Source organism: Nelumbo nucifera, chromosome 5 (genome assembly GCF_055504915.1).
Source record: "Nelumbo nucifera cultivar China Antique chromosome 5, China Antique-T2T, whole genome shotgun sequence".
NCBI classification, from domain to species: domain Eukaryota; kingdom Viridiplantae; phylum Streptophyta; class Magnoliopsida; order Proteales; family Nelumbonaceae; genus Nelumbo; species Nelumbo nucifera.
Window position 1 is genome coordinate 11,642,839 of NC_142653.1, and position 17,531 is coordinate 11,660,369.

The 17,531-nt window shown below is 38.7% G+C and overlaps 2 protein-coding genes across 3 annotated transcripts in view; one reads left to right on the forward strand and one right to left on the reverse strand.

Moving 5' to 3' along the window:
* The first annotated feature begins 6,109 nt into the window (after positions 1-6,109).
* Positions 6,110-6,718, forward strand: LOC148791238 (uncharacterized). Its single transcript, XM_088887545.1, has one exon. The coding sequence runs from the start codon at positions 6,110-6,112 to the stop codon at positions 6,716-6,718; it is 609 nt and encodes a 202-aa protein (XP_088743671.1).
* A 1,097-nt stretch (positions 6,719-7,815) lies between these two features.
* The window catches only part of LOC104606026 (phosphatidate phosphatase PAH2-like), a 29,502-nt gene continuing 19,786 nt past the window's right edge, over positions 7,816-17,531 (reverse strand). The window contains exons 8-12 of one of the 2 annotated variants that reach the window (XM_088888079.1): positions 12,223-12,351; positions 12,036-12,134; positions 11,422-11,559; positions 10,870-10,961; positions 7,922-8,129 (exon numbers count right to left, since the gene is read on the reverse strand). In XM_088888079.1, the coding sequence (XP_088744205.1) occupies positions 11,503-11,559; positions 12,036-12,134; positions 12,223-12,351 (285 nt within the window). In that variant the 3' untranslated portion in view covers positions 7,922-8,129; positions 10,870-10,961; positions 11,422-11,502. Of the gene's footprint in view, positions 8,130-10,869; positions 10,962-11,421; positions 11,560-12,035; positions 12,135-12,222; positions 12,352-17,531 lie in introns of both variants that reach the window. The other variant, XM_010271031.3, reaches the window with a different exon arrangement.

Consider the following 17,531-nt stretch of genomic DNA (forward strand, 5'->3'; position numbering starts at 1 on the left):
GCTTCTCACAGCTCCGTTGTGCTGCGAAAGGTGGACCATACACTATCGTCTTCTTTGACAACACCATCACTCAAGTCAGGCCCAACTAGAGTGAGCCAAAGAGCATGGAGAAGGGTTGGCGCTTCTTCTGCCAAACCACTCTTCTTGCAGCGAAAGAAGCCAAGAAATGATTTAGTTGCTCTTCTTCTATGGAGATCAAGCATGGGCTTCACTAGACTGTCATACAACACCATCCTCGCCAAGTCATGGGGTCCCTTCCATTTTCCCCTACTCAACACCGCTTGGAAGAAGCTTTGCTCCATTAGCTTCTGGAGGATCAAGAGGGGAAATCGATTACTGATGGAAAGCAAGGACAAGGCCCAGTTATTGATCCTTTCCTTGTCTCAATCTTCGCCCAGATTTCTATCCAAAGTGTAAACCAATGATGCTAAACCACCCAAGGAGAACAAGGCCACTTGCAATATGAAGCAGCCTTGCTTCACCATTATATCCACGAACTCGTCTCCCTTGGGGACTACATTGAATTTGTCATCAGTAACATATATTGTTCTGGCTTCATCCTCTAGAGCTTTAACTTCTTTGTATTTTCTTTTTGGATTGGAGTATCGTACAACATGTTGCCACTACAGTTCCAAATATGGAGATGCTAACGAATCAGTAAATCTTCTACAAAAGTTAACATGCACCTATAATGTTCTTCCGAACAGGTTGGAGCCGTTGACCCATTGATATTTCTGGGTCATGGCGATCCAATTCCCAGCCATGATTGAGAGAGAGAGAGAGAGAACGAAAGAGAGATTTTATTGTTGAACGGAATAGACAAATTTCCTAATTTCTTTTGAGAATAGTCGTGAGGGCAATTTTATCCTATATGATATAAATACAAAGTGTATGTCATACGGTGGATGCACCTCGTATATTAGTGCCTCTATGTGATATCTTGTTCAAAAAGTTGCCTTAAAGCTGACATTCTGAGAGTAACATTCCTTTTAATGATATTAAGGGTGAAAAGTTACCTTATCACCTAAAAACCTTTTTTTTTTATTTTCAAAGGGGAAAAGTTGGTGATGGGATTTTAATTCTCATTGACTAAGAAATCCATGTTCTTTTTTCAGATTTATATGGGGATTAGGGAAAGTTTATTTTTACCTAGGTAAGTGATACCCATTTCCTAGGTGGGTAAATAACTTTTCCACTTAGGGGAAAAGTTGTCAATATTTGAATGGGACAAAAATGACCCTTTTAAAAATAGATTTTTATGGTTAAAATGGTCATTGTCTTATTTACATTGGAAATAAAAGAACATGGGTAAATGCACTTACCTAGGTAAGTAACTTACCAAAATGCAAACGAGGCCTAAAGGAGAAGTAAAGGCTATGGTTGAAAAAATGGGGTGTTCCAATGGTGATTGCCCCACTAGTCGTTATTGTAATCAAGTCGGCTTTGGATTGAATTCAAAAAATTCAACTAACAAAAATTGAAATCCCAAATCCGGTTGGGTTTAGGGATCTTGGATAGGGTTGGATCTTAGATTTTTTGAGTCCACTGATAGCCAAAAATCGGCTTCAGTGCTCACAAGACCATTTACATAGTCCTTCGCAGTCTTGCATTGAAAATATCTCCCCATAAAAACCATACAAACATACAAGTACACAAATATTCCCAATGCATAATGTAAATGATAAGAATAAAATGTAATTGGCAGTTTAACAGTTACACGCATTTGCAAGGCTATTTGAGGGCTTAACAAGGTGTCAGGTCAACATGGCTAAGTCACCAGTCCAAGTCATGGATCGAGTGTACAAGGCAAAGTCAACATTGGTGCAAGTTAGTTATGTTTCCATTTTTAGTAATCTGTAACTAGACAATTGTAACTGCTTACTGTTACTCGTGTAAAGGCTAGTATATAAGCCTCGATTAGCATGAAGATGGTTATGGAATGATAACAAACTTGTCATTTTCTCTCGAATACTTTCTTCCATAATTTTTTCCCCATCTTTCTCTCAATTTCTTCTCATCTTCTCCTTGTCTTTTTCTCATTTTCATTCTCAATTCTTTATACTCTTTGAAGATTCTGGAGTTGATACACAAGTGTGTATCAAGTGGTATAAGAGCTCGATCTTGGCATCATTGCTTGAGAATTTCAAACTGCAGCAAACCAATCATGGCTAATGGTACTAGGGGCCAAGAAGCTAAGAGGCACAAGGAATCTTTCAAGAACTTCACTCGAGAGGTAAATCAAAGGAAAGATCAAGCAGATACTCAAATTGTTGAGTTAAGTGAGACGTTCGATAGATCTCTGGCCGAAATGAGGGAATTACTTATAGCATTGAGCTTCTAGGTTCAAACCATTAATGCTCAATAGAACCAGCAGATGAACATGCCGCAACAAAATCCCTTCACAAGGTTGACTCAAATTGATTTTCCAAGATTAAATGGTTACGATTTCAAGGGCTGGTTGTACAAGGTGGAGCTATTGAGAACAAGATCATATTAGCCTCAATCCACTTGGAAGGTAAAGCCTTACAATGGCATCAAATGTATGTCAAGAGTAGGGGGTTAAGGGGATTACCTGTTTAGGAGGAGTACTTGAGAGCTATGGATGAGAGATTTGGTAAACCTCAAGCAAACTAATTCTCTCCAAGATTACTTGGATGAATTCAATCAATTATACACTCTAGCATATGTGACTGAGATCCAATTTCTCAGTTTTTTCCTTGCAAGCCTCAAGAAGGAATTGAAATTTAAAACCCAATTAGGAACTTAGGATGTTTAATCCTGTATCGCTCTCCCAGGCTTATGAAATGGGCAGGTTATAGGAGGTCACTAATGATTCATTACTTGTAGTGGCCAAGACCCTCCTCAAACCACAGTATCAGTCCCTTCCAAGGCCTCAACCTCCTATATTAATGAAACAACCCCACTAGGCTTTATTGCCTTTGCCCTCACAATAACCCTTGCTTCCAAGGCCATCACCACCAACTCTCTCAGCTAGAAACAATCAATTTGAAATCCTACCATTACCTCCCAGTGCACAACCTCTGAACAAGGGTAACTCCAAAAATACTAGAACCTTGTCTAATAAGGAGTCAGAGGAGAAAAGAGCCAAGGGATTGTGCTTTACATGCAGTGATAAATATGAACCGGGGCATAGGTGTAAGGGAAAATAGTTGTATTCCATTATAGTTGTTGAAGAAGAAGAAGAAGAAGGTGGATCAATTGTCTGTGAAGGGGAGACTTATACTACTGAAAGAGTGAAAGGGAACATCTACTAATTGAGGAAGAAGCACTAGTAGAGGATCTATAACTCTTAATATCTCCCCATGCTCTGTTAGGGCAAATTGAAATCACTCAAAATAACACCACGAGGATCACTATCTCTTATAAGAGGAGGAATTTGCATACATTGGTGGACCAGGAAGTTCACAAAACTTTTTGGATGCAATAGAGGTAAAGAAGATGGGTTGTGCACTAGAAATTACAAGGAGTCTCTCAACCAAGGTGACAAAAAGAAAGTTGTTGACTTGTAGTGCAATTTGTAGAGGCTTCACTTGGTCTATGCAAGGGTATGTGTTTACAACTGATTTGTTGATACTTAATTTAGGTGGTTGTGAGCTAGTATTTGGAATACAGTGGTTGGATACACTTGGTGATATCCTTTGGAACTTGAAAACCTTGAGAATGGAGTTCACCTTAGCTAGTAGAAAAATAGTGTTGTTCGGTGAGCAAATTGCAATAGTGATGGCAGTACCTGAGAAAACCTTGTCTCAACAGCTAAAGAAAGCCACTCATAGTGGACTAGTTCAGTTCCTTACAATTTGTATCAAGAGTAAGGAAGAATCAGCTGCACTTCCCTTAATTATGCAGTTGACATCAAGAACTTCAGTAATCCCTATATCCACTCAGGCTCTTTTAGATGAATTCAATGATGCTTTTGATGAACCTAGAGGGTTACCACCACATAGGGCACATGATCACAAGATATTATTGAAGGATAACACTAATCCTATCAGTTTAAGGGCCTATAGACACTCATCAATTCAAAAGGACATTATAGAGTAGATCATTAAGGAGATGCTAGACACTGGAGTTATAAGAGCCATTAATAGTCCATTATCCTCCCTAGTTATTCTTGTAAAGAAAAAGGACATCACTTGGAGAATGTGTATCGATTACAGAGCCCTCAACAAAGCCACTGTAAAGGATAAATTCCCTATTCCTGTGATTGAAGAACTCTTAGATGAATTGCACGGGGTTGTTATTTTCTCTAAGATTGACCTCAGGTCTGGCTACCACCAAATTAGAATGCATGCTAGGGATGAGTATAAGACTGTATTTAGAACTCATGGTGGTCATTATGAGTTTCTTGTCATGCCATTTGGCCTTACTAATACACCCTCAACATTTCAAAGCTTAATGAATGACCTGTTTAAAGCTTTCTTAAGGAAGTTTTTACTAGTGTTTTTTTATGGCATACTGGTGTATAGCCCTTCCGAGGAACAACATGTGAATCACTTAAGGCAAGTACTTACCACGCTTGGAATTCATACATTGTATGCCAAGATAAGCAAGTGTAGTTTTGGCAGTACCAAGGTTAAGTAAATGGTCATTTTATCTTTGCAGATGGAGTCTCAACTGATCCAAAGAAGGTAGAAGCATTCCTTAAATGGCCAACACCTGCAATAGTTAAGCAATTAAAGTGATTTCTAGGCTTTACAAGTTACTATAGGAGATTTGTGAGGAACTATGGTCATATCAACAAGCCCTTAATTTCTTTATTGAAGAATGATGGGTTTAAGTGGAATGATGAAGAAGAAGAGGCTTTCCAAAGGCTCAAGCAAGCCATGGTTTCTACACCAGTACTTTTCTTATTGGACTTTTCCAAGGGTTTTGTTGTAGAGACAAATGCTTCAAGTCAGGGAATTGGTGTTGTTTTGATGCAAGAAGGCCACCCACTTGCATTCATCATCAAGGCACCAACAACTCTTAGTTTATGAGAGAGAATTGTTGGCCTTGGTTTATGTAGTGAAGAGGTGGGAACACTACCTCACTAGAAAGCACTTTGTTGTGAAAACTAACCATTAGATTTGAATTATCTTTTGGAACAGAATATCACAACCCATGGGTAGCAGAGATGGTTGACAAAGCTACTTGGCTTTGATTATGAGATCCAGTATAAGAAGGGAAGAGAAAATGTAGTCATTGATGCTCTTTCAAGGGTGCACAATTCTGAGTTGTTTGTTTTATCAGTACCAAACATGCAATCTAGCCTCTTGGAGGAAATACAAGCCAGTTGGGAAAAGGATGCGTATCTCCAACAACTCATAGATTCTCTCCAAGAATTTCAAGTTTCTTCAATTACCCCATACACACGATATTCTTGCAAAAATGTAGTTCTTGATAGGAAGGGGAGAATGGTTGTGGGGAATGATCCTGCTTTAAGGAAGAAAATCATTCATCTGATGCACAGTACACCAATTTGTGGCCATTCAAGTGTATATGCTACCCTCAAGAGAATACAGGCAGTGTTTTTCTAAAGTAGGATGGCAAAAGATGTGAGGCAGTTCATTAGAGCTTGCAGCATCTGTCACAGATGCAAATATGATCACTCAGCCACTCCTAGTCTCTTGTAACCTCTCCAGATTCCAAAAAGGTGCTTGGCAAGCAATAATCATGGATTTCATTGAGGGTCTACCAAAGTCACAGGGCTTTGATGTAATTTGTGTTGGAGTAGACAGATTTACAAAATATGCTCACTTCATGCCCCTAGCTCATCCCTTTTATAGCTTCCATGGTGGCTCAATCCTTTATGGATCATGTCTTTAAGCTTCATGACTTATCCAATTCCATTGCAAGTGATAGGGATTTTGTCTCTTTGAGCACCTTCTGGCAGGAGTTGTTTAAGTTGTAGAGCGTGGATTTGTTGTTGTCATACTCTTGCTACCCTCAAACTAATGGCCAAAGGTGGTTAATAGAATCTTGGACACTTATCTCATATGCATGGCTTGTGATCAACCTAAACAGTGGGATAAGTGGCTCTCCTTGGTCGAGTGGTGGTATAACACAACCTTCTATACAGCCATACACACTTCTCCATTTGAGGCCTTATATGGGTATCCTCCTCCTATGTCCTATCCATGTGTCGTACTTCCCAGGAGATTCAGTTGTAACTTCTATTGATCAACAGTTGCAAAACAGAGAGTCAATGTTGCAACTCCTAAAATATCACTTGACTGAAGCCCAGAAAAGGATAAAGACCTTGGTTGATAGAAGAAGATCTAAAAGGAAACTTGACATTGAGAATTGGGGTTATGTGAAGCTTAAGCCTTATAAGCAATTTTCTATAGTTCACAAAGACAACCATAAGCTTTCTCCTCTTTATTTTGGCCCCTGCAAGGTGCTTGATAAGGTTGGTAAGGTAGCCTACAAGCTGGACCTCCCACCTTCTTCTAAGATTCACCCCACCTTCCACATTTCACAATTAAATAAGAAGATTGGAGCTCATACAGCTCACAATGAAATTCCTGCTTGGTTTACAGAAGATACTCCTCAACCTACTGCTATTTTAGCTAGGAGAAGGATGAAGAGAGGCAACCAGGCAGAAACCCAAGTCCTCATACAATGGAGCCATAGGCCTGTTGAAGAAGCTACTTGGGAGTATCTTTATGACTTGCAAGCTTGGTATCCAAACATAGTCCTTATGGAAAAGGACTCTTAAAGGGGGAGTATTGATAGGAATAAAATGCAATTGGCAGTTTGACAATTGCTGGCAATTTCAGGGCTATTTGAGGGCTTAACAAGGTGCTAGGTCAACATGGCTGAGTCATCAGTCCAGCTCATGGATATCAGCATTGGTACAAGTTAGTTATGTTTCCATTTTTAGTAATTTGTTACTAGACAATTGTAATTACTTTCTATTTCTCATGTAAAGGCCAGTATATAAGCCTCGATTAGCATGAGGATGGTTATGGAATGATAACAAATTTGTCATTTTCTCTCAAATACTTTCTTCCCTAATTCTTCCCCCATCTTTCTCTCAATTTCTTCTCATCTTCTCCTTATCTTCTTTCCATTTTCATTCTCAATTCTTTCTGTTCTCTGAAGGTTCTGGAGTTGATACACAAGTGTGTATCAGTAAAAGGCTGTGAATACGGTTTTGTGAGCATTGAAGCCGTTCTCCCTAATGAATAGTGGCTGATAGGCTGTCGGTGCCGATGCTAATGGCAATGGGTTCATTAATGTGGGCCGAGGCATCGCAGAAAGCCCATCATTATCTACCATCTTTGAGACTTTTGACTCCCTGCCTACGGCTACGTAGAACTGTTAGTCATTGATAGTTGCGTCAAAATTTGGTGTTGAAGTAGTATGTAATGTATCACTTGTTCTCTCGATCTCGATCTCGATCTCGATCTCGATCTAGGACCAACTTCGTTATCATATGTGCTTTTATATGTCATATTAATTAGGTGCTTAATTGCACTGCAGAAATACATTAAATTTTGACAAGGAAAGTATGCCAACAGTACGACCACATAGCAGTTGTTAAATTTAAAAAACTTAAGTAGCTACTACCCCAACCCCAATACATGCATATGAAACATGGGTTGTAGTGGGTTAGCCCTAAGTGGTTGTATCATTTTAGAGGCCGTCTTCATATACATACTACATGGGTTGTCAAACAGCCCAGTCACAGGCAGGCCCAAAAACCTGGTCTTAGGAGGTCTACCCATTAGGCCAGGTTGGCTGTAAATCCCATCCACCAAGTAGTTTAGCAAGCTGTAAGCCTGCCTGTAACTGATTCATTTTGAACATGTAGAAGTAGAATGGATTCGGATGTATATATATGTGGTATACCCATAACCCATTTCTTTTCCAGCATGGGCATCAGTCATAACATATACAACAATGCAATGCTCATCAGTTTACATGGAATAACACTATTATACAGCTTTATAAATTAAACTAGAAAAGAATACAATTCAATCTGCCACTTTTTTGGTAGATTCATCATTCATCTCTGTACACCAGTTTCCAGCTTTTCGCTACCAATGAATGAACTAAGCACAAGTAGCCGCCAGAGTGACCCTTCTCTTGCTGCTATGATGCCATATATTGCATCTAACCCGCACCTACACCATGCACATAACACCCCAAGTGAGTTTATTACAGGACATAATTTACCCTGAAATAACCAGAATAAAGTGGCCAGAATAACATTCAATGCTTCAAAGCAAAGCCCTTAAGACACAGAGGACTTCTCCAAGCACGTGGTTAGCCCTCTTCACAGAAAAAGGGACTGAATAATGTGGGTCTCATAAAGATCTAAAAGCTAGCTGTTTCCTAATTCGAATTTGATCACAAATAAAATCTAATGTACTTTCCCAAGTGAAATAAAAAACCAGCACAAATATTTTTAGGACTTACCACCTGGATAATAGATTCACTAATTTAATTTTCCAGTCAAATAAAAAAGAACAGCCTAAAAGATAAACCAATTTGGTTTCAGAAATAAATCAAAAGGGCAGCCCTTAACGCTTCAGAGACTTGCAACATAGACAAGGGTTCCTAAATAAAATAGGACAAGTACTTGTCCCACAAAGTCATTAGCTAATATATCTAAGCAAATCTCTCAGAAAAGAGGATTTCTCCTTCAAACTAGCTTTTCTGCCCAGAAATAATGGTATATAAATTTTAGCTTAGATTAAAAAGTTAACTCGTGTCCATCAATGAATCAAATCTAATTCAACTCGAATAAAAGACCCAACAGAAAGGCTTTCAATACGTTAGATTGGATTGGATACCTATGCCCAGATACCTATACAAATTACAAAGGTGTCATATCATATTGGACACTTCAATTTTTAGCATAAATTTTGTATCCAATACTGCATCCATCCATGTCTTTGCCGTATCTGAGTAACATAGGTGTATCCCATTCTTCCAGATAAAAATTGGTTGTTATTTACAAATATAACCTAATTTAGCCTTCTAACATAAAATAAAAACAGCCTAAATTTATCACATGGATAGTGGGTCCCAAACAAAACACAGGTATAGTTCCCTACGCTCAGAGACAGGGTAGCCATCAACAAGTTTATATGATGAGATGATAGAGGAAAGTGTCTTCTTTGAGGTCAATCAAATATTCTTGGTCTTCTGTTAGCTCTCTCTGGTTCCCAAAATACATGATATGTATGTGTAGATCTTTCAGAGATAAAGTTCATATTCTGTTAGTTACAGCCTAAAACCATTGTTTACAGGGAAATGAAGAGGCATACTGAAATGCCAACTCCAAAGAAGCTTCACCTAGGACCATTATCCAGTGCTGATCCTAGATATCTGAGGTCTTGGGAAGGGTGGACTGGATAAGAAGTAACAAATCCAACCTCAAACATTTTATTGCACAAATTGACCACTCTGAGATTCAAATTCATGCTCCCACACTTGTCAGCCAGAGATCAAGAGATGGCCCCTTGGGGAAAGTTCACCTATCACTTAATTTCAGCTTTCTTTTGGCATCCACTAAGTATATCCATATTCAAATTTCTTGTTTCTTCTAGACCGTTCTTGTATAGACTTGTGCCACACTTGGCCTCTATGAATATTCTTGAGTGCTTCAAAGTCCAAAATATAACCAGCTCAATCAATTGCCTATGAATATCAGAAAATAGCTAAGTTTCAGGGAGGATTGCTTTGTCTTTATTTTACCAATTAGTTGCAAACGGAACACACACAAAAAGGCTATTACCCAATGCTGTTCCTGACTGTCCAGGGTCTTGGGAGGGGTGGATTGGATACAAATCCAACCTCCAATTTCTGAACAAGGTGACTATCCTCAGACTCAAACACATTCTCAAACTTGACAGCCCAATATTTTAGCATTAGACCAAGCAATCCCCCCCCCTACACACATAGACACTCTAATTTGTAAGAAAAAAGGTCCTGATTTAGAAAGATAGAATCCCTGTTTATTTTCAAGGGCTTTGCAAAAAAAAGGCTGCATTTTAATTCCCAAATAATATTTTGGAATAAGAAAATTGTAACAGAAAAATACTTATTTGTAAAAGTACTATTTTTCAATTTTTCTAATGTTTGATTGCAACTTTGAAACAAACTGGGAAAAGTGGAGTCATAAGAGAAGTAGAGAACAATTAGATTTTAGGCCAGCATGAGGAGAGAGATTTCTAAAAAGTCAAAAGCTTCATTGTATGCGAGTGATTTTAGGAGATAGTTATAAGGTAGGGTGCTTAAAAATACAAACTACAATCTAATCAAAACACCAAGTAAAATGCCTTACCTTTGGAAAAAGGTGCAAGTTATTTTACCCCGTCCCTTGTCTAGTTTTGAACAATATTTTGCTTCTCTTAATATTTTTGTGGAATTAAAACACTAAAAAATGAATATTTTCTAAAATAAATGTTTTGTAACATATTATGCATACCAATGAGAGTCAGGTTTAATAGAATATATCTAAAATTCTAAATGATCTAATCCATCAGAAGGAGGTGCTGCTTTTGCACACAGATTGGGAACTATGTTGCAATAAGAGAATATTTCTCTCAGCAAAGCTAGACACTACTAGCAAGTTTCCCAAATAAAGACAGGATATCATTCCAGTAAGTCCAAACTTTGAATTCATCAGTTTCTTTTTAATGCTATTCACCCTGGATGGGTATAATCTTGTATGAATGCACGAGCAAGGTTTTGCTATTGTATGGATTATGGAGCTCTCAAATTTAGGAAACATTCTCAGTTGGTTTCTTTCAATTTCTTTACTAACATACACATAAAAGATTGCCAATATTGGACATATATTCTCCAACTTCAATATTATCTCCCTTACATTGGCACAGAAGAAAGAGAAATTACCTAGCTCACTTGCATTCCAGCAGCACCCAAAAACTTTTGAGCTTTCAAGTTTTGCTCCAATTTCTTTTGCTCCTTTAATTTCACCCTATGATCTGATAGCCACATTCAGGACCCTATGATTATACCTGAATTTGGTGCTTCTATATTCCTTTTCCTATCTTGAGCATTTCAACGCACCCAAGTTCATGGATTTCTGTAAAATGCTTGCAAATCTATTTAAGAGACACTAGATTAAATAGATAGTCCTTTTCTAATCAGTTCATCCCTCTTGAGAGATGATAGAAATTTGAGATACCAATCAAGAAAAATGATACAGATTAGAGATTGAAAGATGTATTAAGTTTGCAATTTATTCTAATTATAAGTGGCCTGAAAATTTGATATTGCAGCATCATTGCTGATTCAGATTTTAGGGTACCACCACTACTTGAAACCTTGATGAGTTGGACTAACATAACCTTTTCATTGTCTTTGTTAGGGTGTGGTGGTGCATAATCACATAGAGATGAAAAATAAAAACCATAAAGAGCATATATAAAACAGAAATTCTACCTGCTCATTCAAGAACTGGCATGTTGACATCCTCCTGCATCACAATCCAAGGAGTTAAACAAGAATGTCTTGTCGGTATCATCAAATGTTGATATTGGGAAGAGGCATTTTCCAGTAGTTCCATGAGTTGAAGTCTTCCTGGAGTTCATAGATAAATCAATTCACAAAATTTTCAACCAAAGCTGAAATGACCAATCAAAACTTAGGAATTAAATTGTTTTCTCTTCCTTTTTTTGGGAGGAAGATGGTGATCTTGATTCAATTCTGACCAAAGATATAAAAGATGGTATCAAGAAGGGGTGAACCAAAATTTAGAATACAGTTTTTCATTTTGCAAATTGATTTTTTTTCCTTTACAGGGGGATGCATGGTACTCTAGATTCAACTCAGAACCAAGTTAGGCAGTGTAAATGGCAAGTGTTCATTCTCCTGGAGTTAGAAGACTACTCAGTTTATAAAACTTCCAATCAAGCCTCAATGGGCCAACCAAAATCTGGAATTCATGTCTTTCTTTGATAGGCAACAATAAAAGGTAGCATCATGAAGGGTTCCTTGTCCTTGAGTGAATTGGAATAAGATCAGGATGAAAAATAATTTATGTTTGCAAACTGAACCTGCTCAGATGAGGACATGGCGGGAAACATGCCATTAACAAGTGCATGAAGGGATGTGTAGGATTTTGTGTCAACCGAACGGTTCACAGCAACCTCGCCCTGTAAAAACCATCAACAAGTAAGTTGGCTATGACACAGGGTTGGTTTTTACTACCCCCATTCGGTAGAACTTGGACTCTGAGATTACCTTAGGGTTTATGATGAAGATTTTCCCTTTGGGAATTCCAACTTTAAGGTAGCTAATCTCATCAGTGTCTCTGTTGCCAAAACCAGCATAGAATGGGTTGCAATCATGAGGAAATAATGCCCTGATATCCTGGAAAATTGAAGAACGGGACACATTAAAGAGACCAGTTTTCCCGAAAGATGTAGCAACCATCATTCTTTTTACAGAACAGTGTATGATTAACCTTCATGAACAATACTCATGGTTATTATCACATTAAGACAAGAGAGATGGTAAAACCTTCATGAACAATACTCATGATACTATTTACATTTTAGGGAAAAATTGTAACACAAACTTATGAAGAGAATTAATAATTATACTGTTAAATCAAATGGGCAAAATTGTCCTTAAGAAGTCAGATAGGAATTAACTGATAGATCCTGATTATTGTCTAGGTAATTAGATCACTTAAAAATACAAGCTAGTACATATGCATGCACACAACACTAAAAATGTTATGTGTGCCTTGGAATTCATTATTGCAACCCGTTTCATGACCCACTCCGAATTAAGTTGAGAAAAAACCCGAAGGCAAAATTTCATGGTGGTTTGTGGTGGAAGCATAGGCTAGGCCCAAGCCCATAGCCCACCACTAACCACCACTGAGGGTACTATGGGTCCAAGACAAATACAAAGAGTTATGTAGTTTGGGGGTTTTTCTCTTGTATATATCTTTATGGCTTGAAAGACAAGTCAAGAGGTTTTGGGCATTGTGGGGTTTGGGGTTTCTGTAAAAGAGGTTGTGCACAGATGTGATTCAAAACTAATAAAATCAGTAGAATATTTCAGAATAAGGTAAAATAAATCAGAGAAGAAGAAGGAGACAGCAAGAAGAAGGAAAAAGATTGGAGAAGAAAGGAGAAAGAAAGGAGGAGTTCGAATGTCTCCTTTCTCCCCTATTCTTATCTTTTATAAAACATACTTAAGTTACATAAATTACAAGGAGGTCCTTAAGTAGGCGTCCACATCGGCACTAAACTTAGAAAAACATAAAAAGAACTAAAGGCCCAATAAGAAAACATAACGTGAAAGAACTAATAAGAAAGACACTAATGGGCTAGGGCCCATTTGGCCCAGTCTCTCTACACTCCCCCTCAAGCTGAGCATAGATATCCATCATGCCCAGCTCGCTTATATAATGAACCAACTTTCCTTTAGGAACACCTTTTGTCAAAACATCAGCCAACTATTATTCAAAAGCAACAAATGGTAGACAGAATTCTCTTGAGGCAACTCTCTCTCGTATAAAATGCCTGTCAACCTCAATGTGTTTAGTTTTGTCATGTTGAACAGGATTGCGTGCAATGTTGATAGCAGCCTGGTTGTCACAATATAACATCATTGGCTTCTCACAGTCTATACCCAATTCATCTAAAAGTGATCTCAACCACAGAAGTTCAGAAACTCCATGTGCCATTGCCCTGTATTCCGCTTCAGCTGAAGATCTTGCCACTACAGACTGCTTCTTACTCCTCCACGATACAATGCTCCCTGCTACCATAGCATAGTAACCTGAAGCAGACCTCCTATCATCAATACATCCGGCCCAGTCAGCATCAGTGTATGCTTCCAACTTCATGTGTCCATACTTAGCAAACAAAATACCTTTCCCTGGAGTCCCTTTTAGATAGTACAGAACTCTCTCAACAACTACTAAATGTGTATCTCTGGGAGAATGCATAAACTGGCTTATTACACTAACAGCATAGGAGATATTTGGCTGAGTCATGCAAAGATAAAGTAACTTCCCAACCAGTCTCTGGAACACCCCCTTATCAAGCAATAGTTCACCTTCAGTCGCTAACAACTTATGATTTAAATCTATAGGAGTAGAAGCAGGTCGAGCCCCTAGTTTCCCAGTCTCTGCAAGGAGATCAAGAACATACTTCCATTGAGAAATGAAGATACCATCCTTAGATCTAGCAACTTCAATTCCCAAGAAATATCTGAGTTCTCCCAAGTCTTTAATTTCAAACTTAGTGTTAAGAAAACTCTTGAGATGAACAACTTCCCGAGTATCATTTCCTGTAACCACAACATCATCAACATAGACAATCAGGAGGGTCACTAAGGAATCTCTCCCCTTAACAAACAAAGTATGATCCGACTGAGTCTGTGTGTATCCAAAAGCAACAAGAGCAGCCTGAAATCTATCAAACCATGCTCTAGGAGACTGCTTAAGGCCATAAAGAGACTTCTTCAGTTTACAGACCTTTCCTTGCATCTCCTTCCCATACACCCCTGGAGGTAAAGACATATAGACTTCTTCATTTAGGTCCCCATTCAAAAAGGCATTCTTTGCATCGAATTGATGAAGAGGACAGTCAAAAGCAATAGCTAAAGATAGCAAAACCCAAACTGAAGTCATCTTGGCTACTGAGGCAAAAGTTTCTAAGTAGTCAATACCATACATTCTTTAGCAACCAAACGGGCCTTATATCTCTCAACAGTACCATCAAAATGATACTTAATAGTGAACACCCACTTACAGCGAGCATAGATATCCATCCCTCAGGCAAATCCACAATTTCCCAGAATATTGTTCTTATGCAAAGCATCTAGTTCAGTCATCATAGCATCTCTCCATTTTGGTTTGGACAAGGCATATGGGACAGACCGGGGAGTTACATGTGTGGAAACAGAGGCAAGGAAGGAATAGTAGGAAGGGGAAAGGAGGTTGTAGGACAAGTGTTTGGAAATACAATGAGCTGTGCATTTCCGTTTGCCTTTGTGAAGGGCAATAGGGAGATCAAGGTCAGGGAAGGTATCCGAAGTGGTAGAAGAGGGCTGACCTGTTATCTCAGTAGTGATTGGAGGAGCAAGAGGTACATCTGAAGGCGTGGAAACAACTTGCATGTCTCTGAGTCTTTGTCTCTAGTACCACCTCTGGATAATAGGATGGGAAAGAAAAAGAAGGGGGATGAGTAGGAGGAGGAGGGGGAGCAAGGATAGATGACTCAACTGGAGTAGACTTTATGGAAGATTCAATGGGAATTGGAAGGGGAATAGATGGTGACAATGCAAACAACTCATCTAAATGCTCCCCCTCATACCAAAGAAAGGGACTGACTCTGCAAATGTGACATCTCTAGAAACAAAGCGAGTGCCATGAACTGGATCAAAACAACAGTACCCCTTCTGTGTGGAGGCATATCCCAAAAAGACACACATGTGTGCTCTAGGCTCAAACTTATGTCTTTGATGACTGTGAACATGGACATCGCAAGCTAAAGGGAGTTTTAAACCCCATAACCTAAGAAGGCATTTGGTTTATCAAGTATGTAGCTGTAAGAACAGCATCACCTCAAAATTTAACAAGAACATGGGAAGCAAAAAGAAGGCTCCTCACAACCTCAACCACATGTTTGTTTTTCCTTTCCACCACTCCATTTTGTTGAGGAGTGTAGGAACAGAAACTCCGATGAATAACTCCAAAGGTATCAAAGTAGAAGGAGAGACTCTTCTCAAAATATTCCTTTGCATTATCAGATCGGAATATTTTGATCCGAGTGTTAAACTGGGTAAGAATAAGTTCATGAAACCTTTGTACAATATTTGGTACTTCATCCCAGGATTTTAGAAGGTATATCCATGTGTAACGAAAGAAATCATCAATGAAAATAATGAAATATTTGTAGCCCCCCATAGCAGGTAAATGATATGGCCCCTACACATCAGAATGCACAATATGGAAAAGAGAAACAAATCCTTTATTACTCACTGAAAAAGATTGTCTACAATGTTTAGCAAGTTCACATGACACACGATGAAGACTTGATAGGGGTATTCCCTTAAACATTTCTAGAAACAAATGACTCAAAGATGAAAAAGACAAATGACCAAATCTGAAATGACATATCATGACTCTATTCACTGACTCTGATAAAACAGACTCCAAAGCAACTCCACTAGGTAATCCAAGACTTTGATCAGAGACATCCAGCAAGTATATCCCATTCGCCTCATGGCCACTCCCAATCATCCTCTGAGACTTCAGATCCTAAAAAACACAATAAGTAGAAAAGAAAGTTATGCTGCAGTTCAATGATTTGGTTAAACTACTAACAGATAATAGGTTAGTGCTAAGTTTGGGAATATGAAGGACAGAGGACAAAACAAGTGAATCAGAGGCTTTAATATTCCCCTTGCCAGATATGGGAGCAAGAGACCCATCGGCAAGAAAAATCTTCTCTCTACCCGAGAGGAGCTGGTATGAGCAAAAGAGGTTGGGTAGGCTAGTCATATGATCTGATGCACCAGAATCTATAATCCAAGGAATTCTACGACTACCTGAAATTGTAGCATGATTTGCAGAAGCACGAATACTTGAATGGGCAAAAGCTGATGTAGATGGGGTGCCTGAGGAGGAAGAGGCAACAGTAGACTCCAAGTGATTTATCAATTTCCCATATCTCTCAAATTCTGCCTTCACTGCTGCCAACTGTTCCACAGCAAATTTTTCATCACATTCAGACACTGAGGCAACATTTGCATTCTTGGGTCTTCCAGACTAACCACCCACCCTTCTTAGAGTTGTTGTTGTTCTGGAACCTCTCAGGAAGAAGATCTGGATGAAGCTTCCAACAATAATCCTTAGTATGTTTCGGCTTCTTGCAGTATTCACATATCATTTCCTTTTTCTCATTCAGTCCCTTTGGTTTTATTCCAGCATGTGCAAAATGTTCTAGAGGAGGTGGGGTTTGTAGTTGTACATGTCGCCTGCACTCTTCACTGCTCACCATAGAGTATGCATGTGCAAGTGACACATCATCCTTGGCCAAAATATTCTGCCTTGTAATATTAAATTTAGGATCGAGTCCTGTAAGGAACTCAAACACCCTGGTTCTTTCCACAAATTTCCTAAAAATTTTGGCATCTTTGGTGCTTTCCCATGCAAATGTTTCCATAACATCCAACTACTGCCATAGTGACTTCAACATCGAATAATAGGTAGCCACACTCTTCTCCCCCTGTCTTAAATTCTTCACATCACTCTTTAGTTTGTAGGCCCTTGCAACATTTAATTTCTGAGAATATGTCTCTGTCACACTACCCCAAATCTCCTTGGCTAAAGCCATCCACAGATAGTGTTGACTTATATGGGGCTGCATAGAATTTACCAACCACCCAATAACTGTGTAGTTATCATGCATCCATTTCTCATATGTAGGGTCAGACTCATCTAGCATCACTTACTACTCGTTAGAAACCCTAGTTTGCCTCTACTACAGACATGGATCTTAATGGATTGTGCCCACGCAAAGTAG